Source organism: Parus major, chromosome 3, assembly GCF_001522545.3.
Source record: "Parus major isolate Abel chromosome 3, Parus_major1.1, whole genome shotgun sequence".
NCBI lineage: Eukaryota > Metazoa > Chordata > Aves > Passeriformes > Paridae > Parus > Parus major.
This window is the reverse complement of record NC_031770.1, coordinates 57,157,401-57,174,112: the sequence shown is the minus strand read 5'-3', so window position 1 is coordinate 57,174,112 and position 16,712 is coordinate 57,157,401. Positions and strand designations below refer to the sequence as shown.

The 16,712-nt window shown below is 42.6% G+C and overlaps 1 protein-coding gene across 3 annotated transcripts in view; it reads left to right on the top strand.

Annotated features, from left to right (window-relative positions):
• MYB (MYB proto-oncogene, transcription factor) overlaps window positions 1–7,948 on the top strand; it is a 28,256-nt gene extending 20,308 nt beyond the window's left edge. For all 3 annotated transcript variants that reach the window (XM_015623207.3, XM_015623208.3, XM_015623206.3), the window contains one exon: window positions 6,485–7,948. In XM_015623207.3, the coding sequence (XP_015478693.1) occupies window positions 6,485–6,601 (117 nt within the window). In that variant the 3' untranslated portion in view covers window positions 6,602–7,948. The remainder of the gene's footprint in view (window positions 1–6,484) is intronic.
• The last annotated feature ends 8,764 nt before the right edge of the window (window positions 7,949–16,712 follow it).

Below are 16,712 nucleotides of genomic sequence, written 5' to 3'. Positions count from 1 at the left end.
TGGGCTGTAAAGGCAGTTTTGTGTAAGATCTTTCTGGTAAGGTGTGGAGGTTCAGCCAGCTCTCTTGTCCTGTCTGACAAATCTCATGGTTGTGCATTGAGTATTAGCAGACTGGCAGGAACAGGAATGTCTCACCAAACCCACATGTTGCCTTGGGGTAGACTTACTCTCCATTGCATGGTTCCCAAATATTTCTGCTTTGAATTCATGGGGTTAGTTAAAAACCTGTATTTTTGCACCCTATCTTTTTGTCACTTAGTTGCATGTCAGGGAGATTTTGGTCTCACTAGCAGCTTTTCCAAGGGTTAAGATTTTGGGATAACATGCTCCAATACTTAGACAAACAGATAGTCTGTACTGAGCATGTGCTTGAATTTTGCCTTGTAAGAGGTTACATAAAAACCCCTCTGTTTCTGGCCCTTCCGATGTCAAAGTTAAATTTTATTTCACATTATGTTCTGTAGCAGTAGCGGTACATAATACAAACTATCCTAACATAGACATTTTAACAGATAGAAAAGTAGGCTAAATCACAGACCTTCCACCTAACCCTGCAGGCTATCAAAAGACACCATGAAATAGAGCCTTTTAAGAAAATAGCACTGCTTTGATATCTTCTTCCCCCAGTAACAAAGGAAACAACACAAGGTAGAAGCCCTGCAAGCTAAAGAGAATGTTCTTCAACCCTTAGCTCCTGTCACTTTCCATTTTTTAACCACAGACTGACACATTTCAGCTCGAATTTCCTGACTTTTGGCGGTTTATGTAGCCATTTTCTTCAAAGAATAAGTTTAAAGGATTTTATAACAGTTACTTGGTTAACCTTTTTTCAGGTGTTTGAGCTGTCATGAAGCTTAATTTTCCCGGTTTAAAAAGTGAAATGCTGTTTTATTTGCAGCTGGTTGTAAGACGAAGCGGCCAGGAAGGCAGCATGGTCTCCTGCAACAGCAGGCTTTCTCTCTTTTACCTCTGTGGCTTTTTGGGGGAAAGAAGGTCCTGAAATCTCATACTTTTCTTCTTTGTTTAACCAAGGGAGAGGGGGAAGCACCCTGTGTTTGAGATTTGTGCAGCAAGGGAAGGCAGCCCCACAGGTTTCCCTTGCTTGTGTTGCCCCTTCTCTCCCCAGTGACTGATGTGTGTAGGAAGGAGATGGGCTTGCCACAGCTGAGGGAGCCAGAGAAGGTTTAAAGTTACAAGCCAGTCATTATATATTTTCCTCCCAGGTCAACAGAGTTTGGGTTCCAAACAGATTGGAAGCTAGGGCTGCCCTGAGCTGGTGTTGGTCTCTCTGGAAGAAAAGTGACAGCTTAACTATTTTACATTTTATATTATAATATAATATTTACATATTATACATTTGCAGCAATGTATGCTGGTCTCTGGTGGGAAAAAAAAAATTACTTAAGGATAAAACTAGAGAGGGGAAGAATAGGAGTTGCAGGTGCTTAGCCCACTTCCATATCTTGTCCATTCATCTTACTTGGAAAGTAAGATTCATCTTGAGCAGGAGTTTTATCTGAGCAAGAACTTCAGGGTTAAGCTCTTAAAAATGCCATCAAATAGCTCTTTCTAGCTCTGGTATCATGCTTGTAACAAAAGCTGAAAAGTTGCACCATCTAATTCTTTCACATTTAATAAACTGTATTTCTGAGCAACTTTGAAAGCCCCAGAGTTTGGGAGAAGTCTGTCCTGTGCCCCAGAAGAAGCTAACAACAGGGGTAGTAATAATGGTCTGTCTTGTCAAATGAGATAAAAAATTCATTTATGGTCACTTTAGTTTTTAATTAGTCTTTACAGTCTCGTCTTGATAAGTAAATGGGTTTCTTCTGCCAGTTCTGCATCCTTACAGAATAGAAAGCTGTGTTATTCATATGCTGTCCATTGTATTCTGCTAGGAAATTGTTATGCTTAGTGTGTTGTTTTACTGCTTCAGGAGTGCTGCATTTCTGATGCAAGCCTCCTTTTCAGTGGCACATTCTGCAATCTATGCCATGTAACCTGAGGGAAAGCTGGCAAGAAATCCAGATTTTTGCATGAGGGAAACATGGTAAGAGACCTTCTAATTGAGCATTTAAAATATTTTAAATACACTAGATTTTTTAAAATTATTTTTAAATACCAGCAAAGCTTGACTAAATTAGTGGGAATGTTTGTAACACCACTAGCTTTGCTGGAGTTGCTGAAGCTACCTGCCAGCAGAACAAAGATGTAAAATCTGTCTTCTAACACAGTTCTTTGCCCAAGGATTTCTACTAGACTTTGATCAGTTTGGGAGCTCAGCACTGCAGGACTGCAGCAGTGTTTGGTTTTGGCATTGGCTTCTAACACAAAAGGTGTTGTAACACAGGAGCTTTCTTAAGCTATAGAGACAGCATATGAAAAGGCAGTCTGGACTACAAGAGCAGAAGGACTAGTTCTGTTAGAAAAGCACCTTTCCACATTGTTTTCTCCCCTTACTCTGGTCTGTTTTCTCTAGATGGTCCAAGTTTTTATTTAAAGTGCTTTAACTGGATATCCCGGTTACAGCTTTGACAGTTTGTTTACAGTTCACATTTGCCTGAGGGCAGCTGAAGGCATATTACAGGATAAATAAGGTAGTTTTGCTGCCAGAAGAAGGATGTACTGGTAGGATTAATGAGGTTAAAAAAAAAAAAAAAAGAAAAAAAGAGAGAGAAAGAAAAGGGACAGGGAGAATGACATAGCTGGAATTGTACCATAGATCTGTAATTTAATCCTATGGGAGCTTGCAGTACTACACTTTCTTCTCTCCCCCCCAACCTGATTTAACTTAAAGAGAGAAACTGCTGTGTTTGAAAGAGAAAAATACAGTGGAAGTACTGGCTGAAAAGGTTTAAATTCTTTTAATTGATAGCAAAAGTAAGACTAGTCTCCTAGTCTGTGAGTCAATGAAAAAATTATGTATGTGGAAAGAATTTACTGTGGAAATCGCTTTCACTTCCTACTGGCTAGGAATTTAGGTGCCAAAACAAACACCTCACTCTTACATGACTGAATTTAAGCTGGATGAATCCACTGGATCAATGAAAACATGTCCATCAATTTTGATGGGGTTTGGGTCAGTCCTTCTGGCTTCTGGTTACAAAGATCATTTCCACCCGTTGATTTGCAGAGTTAGACATGTAAGTGTGGTCAGGAGGGTGCAATGAGCATTCTGCAACAGGAGTGTTCTGGCTGGGGTTTCTGTGCTGTTTCCCTGCATGCCTGTAGCCTTCTGCCTGGGTCTCTTCTTTTGATGCATTTGTTGAGCACTGCTGTCTGTGGAGTACTGCCACTGTCCTGTAACAGAGCCCTGTCAGTACTTGCTGCGATGCTGGTGTGGAAGGAGGCATTGTAGCATCTCTTTTTAACCTTTTTACTAAGAGATCCCACGGCTGTGTGTGACCAGGCCCAGCAAGGCACTCTGCCTGGGCTGTAGGACCCAGCACTCCCTGCCAAGGAGGGAAGAAAAACTGCTGCCATCAGGATGACTTTCACACGTGCCTCTGGCACTGCACTGCAGGGCTGGCAAGGCACAGGCATTGTGCTTTGTTTTGTGCTGGCTGCCGAGAGTCAGGGCTTCAGACAGAAAATGTTTATTAAAAATACCCACTTAAATGTTATCTGAGTTCCCCGAGGGTGGAGTGGAAGACTGTGTTAGTAAATATGCTGGATCAGAAAACATGCTACTTCGGGTCCAATTCTTCTTTCTTCACTGGAGAAGAGCTCTCGCCATCATCACCGAGATGCAAAGTTAACTTCTTTTTTATAAGTTGTCACAACAGGGAGAGGGGGGAAAAGTGTAAATAGTGTCATTTTCTGGGAGAAATAATACATGGATGAAAACTTTTCTGTCCCTACAGCAAGGCTGAAGTCATTTCAAGCAGGCTCAAGTGAGGGGTGGAGTTGGTCCTCCTGTGCTTGCTGTGTCTGCTGCCCAGTGCTCCCCGGGGCAGCCAAGCCCAGTGGGAGGGCAGAGGGTTACTGCCTGCCTGAGCAGCTTCTGCCACACTGACATCAGGTTAAAGATGAAGACCAGGCTTTCCATGGAATGAGTGACATGTAGCAGCCTGCTGAGATGTTGGTGATATCAGGATACAGATTTTTTTTTTTCCTACTAAGCACATGGCTGTTAATACAAAGAGCTCTGTGTAGATAATAACAATTAAGCCTAATTTATAAAATAGGGACACTCCTTACCTGAAGTTACTTACATTTTTCAGAAACTGACACACTGTGGCAAATGGTCTTTTCCTTACATATTTTCAGTTATTTAAGGGACTGCTGATCTCTCATTTCTAGATTGGTTCACCAAAGCTTTGGGGATCACAGGGAAATACTGGTTAGATGCATATTTTTGTCCTTGGAAATTATGGATATTCAGGAACTATCAGCTGCTTTTGAGGTGTCCAGAACAAATCCAACTTCTAGGTAAAACTGATGGCATTATACCAGGCATTAATTTGGTTCCTCATGCAAATCCCTCTAAAACAGCAGGGAAAAATATACACAGGTGACTGAGTGCCACTGAGGATCTATTGAGTTGTAGGCTCCCAGCTTGTGTAGGTGCCTTTGAAAAAGTTACTCTGGAAGTTGTTTAACCAAAACATAAAAGGAGCTGTGGTGTGCTGCATGCAGGTCTGTGGCATGCAGAAAGTGTGTCACACCTGCTTTCTGCCATGTGCCCTCAGTTGAGCCACAGCACAAGGTGCACAGCCCTAGAAAAGAGGTGGATAGCATGTCTGTTCACAGGTTTCTCACAAAAACTGCAGAAACTTAATGATTTGAGGCCTGACCTGGTTCTCCTTCAGAAAGGGAACTCCTACTGAAGCCCAGCAGCTTTTGGCATTCAGGAGAAGAGGCAGCATTTGGACCTTCTCTACAGAGAAGAGAAAGCCTTGTCTAGGGAAGCCCAGCAGAAGTTTGCAGAGGACTAACATGCTTGCTTTGTTATTCACTGGGTTTGTCCCTTTTAGACTGTAAGCCCTCCAAGGCAGGAACCTCGGTCCCTGTGTTTGTACTGGTGCCCTGATTAGGGCATGTTATGTGAAATTATCTGTATTTCATAGCTGGCCAGCCTTTTACTATCTGTATGTCTCAGATAACACTGTTTACAGTCAGAAGAGCATTCTGTAAACATTTAGGCCAGAGAATAATGTAAGGATCCTCTTGCAAAGTTAACAACTGGAAATTGAAGTTAGCAACTAGAAGCTGGCAGAGAGAGCCATGGGCACGCCAGGACAGTTCTGCTCTTAGCAGATGGTTTGCAGTCCACTAATTATGATTCATCCAGCGTCCTAGAGGTTGGGAGGGCTTTGGACATTTCTTTGAGCAATTTAGGTATTGTACTGCAAAGATGATCCTTTTTGGATGAGATGGAGAACAGAGAAAAGTTTCTCCTGTTTTGTCTTTACTGGTGAATCCTGAGCATACACCTTCTCAATATTTAGCAGTACTGGAATCCCCTTGTGGAAAAATAAACACAATTGTGTGCATTTTTGGAATGCAGAGTATTTGTACAGCTAACTACATGATAATAGAGGTTTTATTCAGTCTTAGAGAAAATTCCAGTGTGGAAAGGCAGACACACTGGGTGAGTGAGAGAGTTCAATAGAAAAAAATAAAAGTGTGTATCCTGGTAAATTCCAGGAGCTTTGAAATTTCATTGCTGTTTATAGCTCAAGGCAATGAGAAATGTCTCATGTGTGAGAGTGAGTAAATAAATACAGCACACACAGCGCTCTGCAGATAGGTTTATCTCATTTTAGCATTATACTAAATGCTGTCTGCAACCTCCATAAATACCACAAGAAGTGAAATGGCTTACATGATAATTAAAAAGCTGTTTCTGCTGAGAGTCAGCCCCCCCCTTCTCCTTTGCCAGAGGAGCTGAGCTGTTGGGCGGGCGCTGATCGCTGCACACAGGTGAAAGCGGCTTGGAGCACGGGAATCCTCGGCAGCAGTGGTCAGGCTGTCGAGCTTGTCAGGGCCTTTCAGGGAACTCCAGGACAGAGCAGCTGTATTTTTAGAGTGGAGGTCCAACAGGAATTTGTGCATGGTCATAACACTGAATATTTTAACTGTGGGCTGTAGCCTGTCTGTGCTCCATTGACCATAAAGTTCGCCTGCCAAGTACATTCTCATTTATACCTTTCTAGAGAATTAAAGGCAAGGCTGTAGAAGTGGCCTTATAGACTGCCTATATATCAACTATGTATCAACTGCCTGAGACAGAAGCAGGAAAGTTTGGATCTCTTGTGGTGTCCCTTCTGCAGATCATCTGGACTATCTGCCCCTGTGGTCACTAGCTGAGAAGTCAGGGTGACATTTTTTTGCCTGTTGTGTTGAGATTTCAGTTTCTCGGGGGACAGGACAAAATCCCACTGCTTGTTCACGGAACAGTTAATTGTGAGAGAGCCCAGCTTTGGCTGGGACTATGGATAAGTCACACAGCATTCAAAATAAATCTTTCTCTCTTCTAATTTAGCATCTGAACAACGCCTGGGAGTCAGCGTCCTGCGGGAAGATCGAGGATCAGATGGCTCTGACAGATCAGGCACGCAAATACATGGCCACCTTCCCCACCCGGACTCTGGTGATGTGAAAGGGTCGACACACAGAGAAGCATTATGGTTTTGAGAACACTTCACCTCCACTGGGAAATTCCTGTTCCTCTACATGAGAACTTTTCATGAATGGGAGAAGAGCCTATCTTTGTTGTGGTACAACAGTTGGGAGCAGCACAAAGTGCATTTAGTCACTCAACATATATATTCTTGTTGGATTTCACCCAACTTAAGAGTTTGTGTTTTTTTTAAGGATACTTGCCTAAATTATTAGGTATTGAGTTTGAATCAGTAATTAATGATCTTAAGTGCAGTCTTATAATAAAGATAATTTTTCTTGTACTTTTTGAGATCAAGCAGACTTAATACACCAGTATTGTTATTTCAGTGATGTGCTAGCCAGGGGTGGGGTTTAGTTTGTTTCTTCTTTTTTTTTTTTTATTTTTTAATTTTGTTTTTTAATAATAAAAGAGCAGGTACTCAAACAGATGTATTTTAAATCACTGAACAAAATGAATTGGTGTAAAATACCGAAGTGAAAAGCATTACTACAAACGCTTGTCTGTGCAAAAGGGGAAAGCTGATCAAGATCGTGAATGCTCAAACATCCATGCCTCTTGAAATACTCCTTTCTGTTTTGGTCCTAGGCCATTATACATTGTGTGTTTCTGTTGGGGGGGGTGGGTAATTAGCTTGCTTTAAAAAATATTACTGTATGAAACATAGATTTATCAGAAAAATTATATTTTTATTCAGTAATTTAATTTTGTAAATGCCAAATGAATACTGTGTTTTGCTGCTACAGACCTTAGCGTGTAGACTTGCTGCTAGTGTAAAAGGAGCAGTAGAGCTTTATATGGAAAAAAACAAATGTTGATGTTAGCTAATTGACTATGCACTAGCATTTCAGATTTTTTTTGTTTTAATTTTTTTTACATCATTTATATTTTTTTCCCTTTTTTTTTACAAGCAATATTTTTGAACACTGTTCTTGGGAGATTTTTATTTGTGTGGATGTGTTGTTTTGTTTCTCATTGGTTTGTAACAGCATGCATTGCACCTTCATATGTTTGGGAGAACACTGTCTTGTTCATGTTGTCTCTTTTGTTCCATGTCTAGCTAGTTGTTCCCTAGCTTGGGTCTTGTGTACTGAATCAGGTTCTTAGAAATACATGGTTCTTTGTACTGCCATATCAGATCTTTACTGATATGGCAAAACACTGATTTTATTTTTTATTTTTTTAAATTTTTTTTTTTGGTGTTTTTATAAGAGCCTCTGACTTTGCTGCCTTAATAGCATTTGGTGCAGCTTTATCTGCACTTAATTTTTTATACAACAATGTACTGCCTTGTAGATAAATAAAGTGTGTTCTTTTTTACTTAAACCTGCATGGCCTCCTAATCTTGTTTGTCTTCAGTTTTTTGGCGGTGGTGTTAAAGGCAACAATCAAGCCAAGAAGGCTTTTCCCAGCACACCTAGATAAGCAAGGAATAGAGTTTTGCACATCATAGCCTCAAAATCCTCGGTTCTCATTGATTGTTAAGGAAGTGGAGGGAAGACAGCACAAAACAGCCAGTCCTGAGCTCAGTTGTGGTCTCAGAGCACATCTCTATTGACACCAAAGTCCAGGTCAGCCTCAGTCAGTGGAAGACTCGCTGCACCTTTTGTGCAAAACTGCCCTTATCCCACAATGCTGGCTAATTTATTTTTTCAACTAAGGACAATCAGGTCAGGAACCAATTGAATAAAAGAGAAAAATATTCTGGAGTTCTTGTAACTGTAGAACAGGCTGTTTTCATGCTTGTCTTAAGAAAAGAGAGGTGAGAATGTGCTTTGAAACCCTGGTGCACTGTGCTTCACAGCAAATAATTGGACAGACCTGCAAGAGCCTCACACAGCTGACGTGCTGAGGGACTTTCAGCCCCAGGAAGGCTAGAGATAAAAGCAATTCCTGACAAAACAAACAAACAAATAAAAGGCATCCTGTCAGAAAAGAAAAAAAAGCATTTTATTGAGTAGCTTGAAAATAAATTGCTGAAATGTAAGTTGATGCAAGTGCTTCGAAGTTACGCTTATATTCATGAGAGCAGACATCGGTTCTGTGATGAAAGAGGGGCCATGGGTGTGCTGAGCCCCAGAGGTGCCTTCCAGACCTTTTTGCTCCTTACCCAGCCCCTCCCAGCTGAAGTCCCCTCCAAGTTGTTTTGTGTGCTCCTCATCCATCCCTCCTGTGCTTTTTGGGCTCTCAGCCCGGCGCTGGGGGCCAGGGAGAGCCCCAAGGCAGGTTCCCAGTGGTTTCCACAGGCAGGACCCGGGGCCAGGCGTGGATGCTGGAGCAGGGAAAGGCTGTGGGAGCCCCTGCCCATGCCAGAGAAAACCTTGTGCAAGATGTGAGGGCCCTGGGGGACTCAGTGGTGTGCAGCATGGGAAGAGGGAAAGGCCTGCCTTGAGGCATGCCACACGGCTTAGGCAATGTGTTACAGATCTTACAGAAAAAAAAGGAAAAAGAAACGCCAAGCTTACCACAGGACTTCAAGGCAAAACTCCTGCCTTGTACAGCTCCAGTGGTAGCTTCACAGATCCTGGCTGAGTTTAAACAGACTATTATCCCAGAGCTGGGATATTATCCCAGGCTGGAAGCTCAGCCTGCAGGTGCCCAGAAAAAGGAGTGGGCTTTTTTTTCCCTTACACCCTCTGTTGCTTTAAAATCCATTTTAAACTCACATAACTATTACAATACTTGTCTTCTTGATGGGTGCACTTACATCTAATGGTTATTTTCCCTGTTTCTCGTTTCACTGAAAATGCAAAACACTCAGCAGATTCAGGCCAGTTTGTGTATGTTTCTGCATGCATGTGGTGCCCAGCATGGGTGAAGGAAGAGACTTCCTTTGGATGCTAGACCCAGGAAACTGATTATTTTCCCTCCACCAATAGTGGTTACACTTCCGTCGCAGTAAAGTTCGAACCTCCTGCACATCATTCTCACACAAATATCCCGTGTGAACCCTGCTCTTCTCACTGTCTGAAATACACATCTTCCAGAGGCCCAAGAGGAGTCCCACATCTCTGGCAAATTCCATCTTGAGCCAGTCAGGCAAGAGCTGTCCTGAGACGGATCCGTGTGAATGGTTTGGTGACAGCTACCTGACCCAGCAGTGGCCCTTTGCACAGATGTGCGGCCATCCTGGGCCTGTTTAAACCTAGAGTAACCTACCAAAATGAAGGGAAAGCAGGTTCAGTCAAGTTCTCATTTAATGGAGAGTAGATATTTGGCTCAAATTCCTATTAACCTTTTTATCCTCTGTAATTACAACTTAATAAAGTTGTCAGTGGGAATTCTTTTGATTTCTGTGAAGAATTTAAATGATCATTTCAGCATGTGCCACTAATTAAAAATGAAGAGGCAAAGGAGCCAGGGCAAAAAACAATGAAATGTACCAGAATGTAAGGTGTTTCCCATATATTTCCCTGTCATTCTTCAGCCTTCTATGCAGGCTGGGGGGACAACTCTCACAGGTCTGACCCATGTGACAGCTAGAAGTCTAAACTGAAAAATGGCCAGAGTTTGAATTGGTTTGGGAGAAAATATTAGAGCTTGAATGAAAGAGGGCTTTGTAGTTAGGAGCCAAAATAAATCTGCTGAGGGTAAAGCAGAGAGCAAGCACAGCATTGAATATTCCGTAGCATAGAGTGATCCTTCAAAAAAGCCAGAAGGTTTTTTTCCTCTGTATTTATCATCTTGATCCTTACCCGTGCCAGATAAATCAATGGCAATCAGCTCTCCCTCAAGGCCACACAGGCAGGCACATAGGCGAAGGATATTTCTGTAACATTGTGACAGAAACATCATAATCATAACCTCCTCTTACTCCTGCCACATTTAATTGTATCTCTGCCTCATTCCTGATCTGAGACAGGTGTGATGGCAAAGCACAGAACAAAAGGCTTGTTCCTAGAAATCTATTTAAAATGTGTTGGGGTTTTGTTTTTGTTTTGGAATTTTTTAGCTGGCTGTTGATTTGTTTTGTGTTAAAGGAGCGTGTTAAAAATATTTCTATTTGGGAAAGAATGGTTCTTTCTTTCTGGTCTGCATTTTGCCTGTGTCCTTGTTTCCTAGCATGGATGGAGTCTGTCATGAGAGCAGATGTTGCTCAGGAGTAATAGTGGAGTTCTGCCTGGGTGGCCAAGGAAAGACACTGGTCACATCTTTCAATCTCCAGTCTAATGTCTTAATTCAAAAGGAAGTCATGTTTCCTGACCAAATGCACTTGTTCCCTTTGTTTGCCTCTTTTCTTTGAACTTGACTTTGATGTCTGAGCAGTTTTCACTGAAGACCCTGCTACCAGCATAAACTTGTTTGTGACTCTTTTGCTCTCAGTGACTGATGGAGGTGAGATAATGAAGACAGACCAGAGAGGTTCCAAATTCTGCCTTCAGCTGTGTTTGCAAGTTGGCAGTGGTTAAACAGCTCATTGTTAAGGGCTGCAAAATGTATTCACTCTGCTATTATTTTTCCATAAATTACTGGTGATCAGGTTGTTGAGTTTGTTTTTGTTTTTTACTATCCCTCTTGATACATGACATTTCCAGAAGGCATTTTTCCAATCCATTCGAGTATCAGAATAGTTGCTGACTTTTTAATTGTTTTCTAAAACAGCCTGTACTTCTCAGACTGTGCAGATCCACTTTTACAGCCTGGCTCCACTTACAGGCAAGGAAATTTCATTTTGGGGGAAGACAACTTTTACCCCTTGATTCAATCACTACTCATCACCACAGCTCCAGGACGCGCTCTGTACACACATCTGTCAGAGAAGCGAAGAAGACGAAGAAGAAAGTTTCAGGAAGCTCTCCCCAGACAGGTTTCTACCCTAACCATAGAGACCACCTCTGCATCTCCCGGTTCCTGCCAGCCCAGCTGCAAGCCTGCCGTGGCCCTCCTGACACAGTGAGCCCCCAGAGAGCCTTCAAAGGGTGCCTGCAGGTGTGCCTTCCTGCCCGCTGTCTCTCATGTTTCATTAGCTCTCATCAGTGTACATCGGCACAGGAGTTATCTGAAGGTGCAGGCAGGTTATCACTATTTCAGTGATGGGGTTTTGATATCTGTGTTCCTACCAGCTCAAGGCAGAGACCTCTCAGGTGCTGGCTCAGCCTTCCTGTACAGATAAAAGTGCTGCTAGCCTGTGCTGCCGCTGGGAAATGGAAATCTGCAAGAGGTTAGAGCTCCTACCTGCTCAGCCAAGCCTTCTTGCACCAAAAAAATAAACTAACAAACAGCTGTGGTTTGCTGTAGTCAAAGGCCTAAAATACAGTGAAATAATAAAGAAAAGAGAAACTTTGCTTTTGTTTTCTGCTCTGCTCATATTGGCCATCCCCTCTGCACCCCTACCCTCTTCATCTCTGTTTCACCAAGTTGCACACCCCTGATGGGGCTCAGGCCCAAACACTGCAGGTGAAGGATTGATAAAAGTCTCTGGTCTCCATAACAACAGTGAACCCAAGCCCATCCTTGGCCAGGACTAAAGACATGGAACATTTCCCTGTCCATGGCTCATGTCTTCCTGCCACTCCCACTCAGCAGAGGCCCCACACACTCAGAGTGGTTCCCTTGGTATCCCCAGGCTCAGGATCATCTTCACTGAGCAGCGAGCTCTGATTGTATCTCAAGTAACATCCTCCAGACAGGGAGGGACACAAGAGCCTTTTGCTGGAGGTGATAGGCTCCTGGCTGGAAGGTCCACCGGGAGTAGGCAAGACAGGCCGTGTTACACCCAGCTTTGGCACCTCTCAGCAGCTTCCCACCTGCCCAGGAAGGAGATGGGTTCTCCTGCTGCCCCATGAAGGTCACACAGTGGCAGTCCAGGAGCAGCAACTCAGAGGCTCCCCTCTGAGCTATCACCAGCATAGAAACACCCTGAACTTTCTTTAATCAAAGAGGTTAGAGTAATCCTTTTCTTGCCAACCTCTGATTTGTGGCCACATCCTTTAACAGAAAACCCATAACAAATACAAATGCAGCTTGCATGGTGATAAGCTACAGAACTGATGTCACCGAGTCACTCCTCCATCACTGCTCTGAAACCCAGGGCTTTCTAGCACAAACCCTCATTGCAGCCAGCTGGAGTAGCTACTCTTTGGGTCTCAGAGTCAGACCCAGCATGATCAGGGAGGACTGAACCCAACACACACCTGCACCACAATTTTGCCACGCAAAAGCATGATGATTAAAATAAGACGCTGGATTAATTCAGCAGTCCCCCATCATTTTTGTCACTACCAAATTTTGCTGCGCTGTCTGTCTGACATCCAAAAAATACTTATTGCCGTCCTCTCTGGAAGTTGATCAGTGGAGCAACTTGGTTTTTATGTGACAGATTGAACAGAGCGAGTGTGGAAATTTATTTGATTCCTTCATTTGCCTTGCTGTCAGTGATACAAGCTGTCCTGCTTTCCTCTTTAACATCCATAACATAACTAACTTTAACATAACTAACATTTTCCAAAGGATTTCCAGTAACAGAAATCCACTTTTGTCTAGAGCACAGGAACTTTTCCAGAAGGCTCAATGTCCCAAAGGCAGCCCTGTACTCTCTTGAAGACCATGCTGAGGGTGCTACAGCTTCAGCCTTGCTCCACTAAAGCAGGTTTCCACACCCTAATCCAACCTTTCCAGTAAAACCAGGCTCTGTGAAAGAAGGAGAGCCCAGCTGCTACATGTGTAGGTTTGGACTGACCAGATTTCTCTTGACTGAAACACTCAGGCTGGCCAAGGACACCCTAGTTCTGGAGCAATGTTCAAGTGTTGCAGTGATGAGGATGTTTTGAGAAGTTGCACGTAGAATAGCACAACCAAGCAAGAGAGTCTGCTGCCCTTGCAGTTTCCAAGTCCTTGAATCTGCTGAGGAAGTTTGTGTTTGTAAGACAGCTGCTGCAAGTCAGCGAAGGGCTTCCCTGAAAGGTGATGATTTCCCCTTACCTTTATTCATGTTAAGTAAGTGCATGTGAATCTCTCTCTCTCTCTCTCTCTCTATTATATATATTTAGTGTATTTTGTTAGAAATAAAGGAAGGATATTTTACTGAGCAGGCCCAAATCCCAACCAGCAGTCTGAATCTATTATAGGTTAGGGGTATCACATGCTTGCTTTATGGAGTCTCTTGTCCACCAGAACAAAAACTCACCGAGGACAGAACTCGGACAAACATCAGACTCTGCACCCAGAAAAAGAGAAAACCATCCAAACAAGAGGTTGCTGTGAGAACGTCTTCTGTGATGAGAACTGAAACTGCAAGTCACTGGTTTTCATTGAAAGCAATGCAACCAAGAGTCTGAAATCAGTCATGTCCCCCAACTGATGAGTCGTCTGAAATCCGCCACCTTCCAGATCACACAGATCCTGAGATTTCTCAGCTTCCTCATTTGTGATCTTTTTTACCTGTAAAAGGGTATTTCATGATTAAAATCAAATTAATGATAATAAGCATAAAGTCAGTATGGGGGAAAAAAAACATACACAGAAGTTGTCTGACATGTTTGGGGTTTTTTCCCCCGGAGGCATAATGTATTAATTTTTCAGTTCATGCTGCAAATGATTTAACACAAAACCTTTTATCTTAGAAGTAAGGTTGTCAGAGGTTGATTCAGATACATCATGGTTTAGAGTGGACTGGACTTAATTTCACAACCATATTTTAACCTAATTCTTCCATGCCTGCTGCAAGAGTTTCCAGCCAAGTCAATGGGAGTAATCATGTGAATAACACACGCAGGTTTTGGCCTGAAAATCTCTACCACCCTCATTTGTGGGTCAAGGTTGGTCTGCTTGGGGAAAAGCACAATGCAGTGCCAACAGTGAATGGCCTTTACATGGTCCATTTCCAAGAGATACAATGATACCACCAAACCACCAGGACTGTATGCACATAATGAAAAGTGACAATGCACTCATTTGTGAAGGATATAAGACAGCCACGGTAGTTAGGGCAACATTTGCATAATCACATTAACTTTAAGGACCTACTTTAAAATTGACCTAACAATGGCTGTCATTGTTTAAAGCCACAGCTGTCCGTGCTGATCGGACAACATGCTTGGTCAACTTGTGTTGCAGCCATCTTCTTCAGGGGGACTTAGAAAGTTTGACTGAAAAAAATCAGAGGCTCCAGGACATCCTGTGAATGTCTGGCCTCCCACCGTGGTTCAAGTTTCAGAGAATCCACAGCTTTCAGGGCTGCACAACTGCTGCATTCTCATTGGGACTGGTGTAATCTGTGACACAGCTTTATTTTTCAGAATTGTTCATCTAGGTTGTGCGAAAAAAAGACACACCGATTACTTATTGGCTGCTAAAAATATTGCAAAACATGAATAGTCTGAGCCCTGATTAGTTTAGGCTTGAGCAAGCCACTGCTTAAGATTTAAAAAAAAAATCATAACTTGGGCTCCAGACATGACACTTCAGTCAGATGCTTCTCTTACACACAGGGAAGACTGAACCATCTGCATCTTCATACACCTTGCACAATCATCCCCCACCACAAAATTGCTGATATTCAGCCAAAAATGTACCTGGTGAATGTTCTTCAGTAGAAAAATATTTACATACATTATCACCATGTTTCAGGGTAGTTAGCCATGTACATGGCTCTGATGAAAACCCAAACTCTTCTTAGGTAAGATTTTTTTTTTCTCTGATTTCAGTAATGCAGCCTTGTCCACTTTGAAAAACATGTTTATTTTTAACTATTTTCAGGATTGTCAGACAATGGAGGTGGTACTGGACTAGCTGGAGGGAACTCAGAGTTTCAGTTACAGTGTGTCTTCTTTGAATAACACTAACCACAGGTAGGAGAATGACTAGAGCACACACTCTAGAATGGAAAACAAATAAAGAGAAATGTCGAAGAAAAAAAAAAAAAAGTTATAGCAAAAACAGTTCAGCCCTTTCTGAGAATGAGGTTGAGGAAAACTCGTTTTTCCTTGCCCTGGTAGGCCTAGTTAGCATAGCATGAGTCTGTGAACTTTAACTGACTTTTTGTTTTGCATTGCATATACTGTGATTAAAAACCCATTTAGGCTCCCCACTGTCATTTAGTCCCAAACCATAATAACCAGATTAAATATTCATATATTGGTTTCAATTAAGAAACTCTCCTGGCTTTACACTGTGGATTGGGGACTCCAAATTTTAGGCAGGAGTATGATTTGTGACTCTTATTCCTATGAGGATTCATATAAACTTGACCAAGTCATGTCCTCTGCGCATTTCATTTGGCACAGGAGCGCCAGGGGCTCCCCTCTGTTTGTCAGATCCCCTCCTGGGCAGGACACACCGCCACTCTGAGGGGAAGGGGCTGCATCCACCACCCTGCTCCGGGCTGTAGGGCCAGTGCAATGTCACACCGGTGCCTTGGTCCCTCCTGCTGCTCCACACCAAGCCTGCTGCAGGGCAAGGACGAGGTTACCCAACACCAACGCAGAGGGACGCAGGGCAAGGGGGGTGTAAAGGCAAGCTGGAAGCAAAGGGAATTCCTGGCTAGGAGCCAGGTGTAAATATGTGCATGAGTGTGTGCACACACATAAATGTGACTGTGTAATTAAGATTAGTATTGTAATGAATATACAGAAAAGTGGGGAGTGAGGGGAGGGAGAATTAATTGCATGTCAAACCTCAGTTCTGACTCCCTCAACTTTGAAGTACTGCACTCCCAAGCCTTAATGATCTTTTAATTTATACTTTAAATGATAACTTTTACCTTTTGATTATTCAAAAGATGGGCAACATTTGACACCAATAGTTTACATTTAAGAAAAGTAATTGAAAAGATGCAAATGCCTTTACTGAACAGATATGCAGAATGCTCTTCTGCATTAAGCACACGTAAAGTGAGCAAGCATATTAATATAGGCAAAGCTTCACTAACCACACTTATTTATATTTTAGGCACTTAGTTCATCATGAAGATCAGCATTTATTCCTCGTATTCATATCTGATCATATTAAGGCAACTGGAATAGTTCAGTAGCATTAAAAGGGAGCTGCAACTAGAGCAAAGATAGGGATGAGGTCTCTGAAACCTCTTCAGAAACACCTCTGCTGTTTCAGCACTTCTGTACTGTTTCAGTACTTCAGAAACCTCTGTACT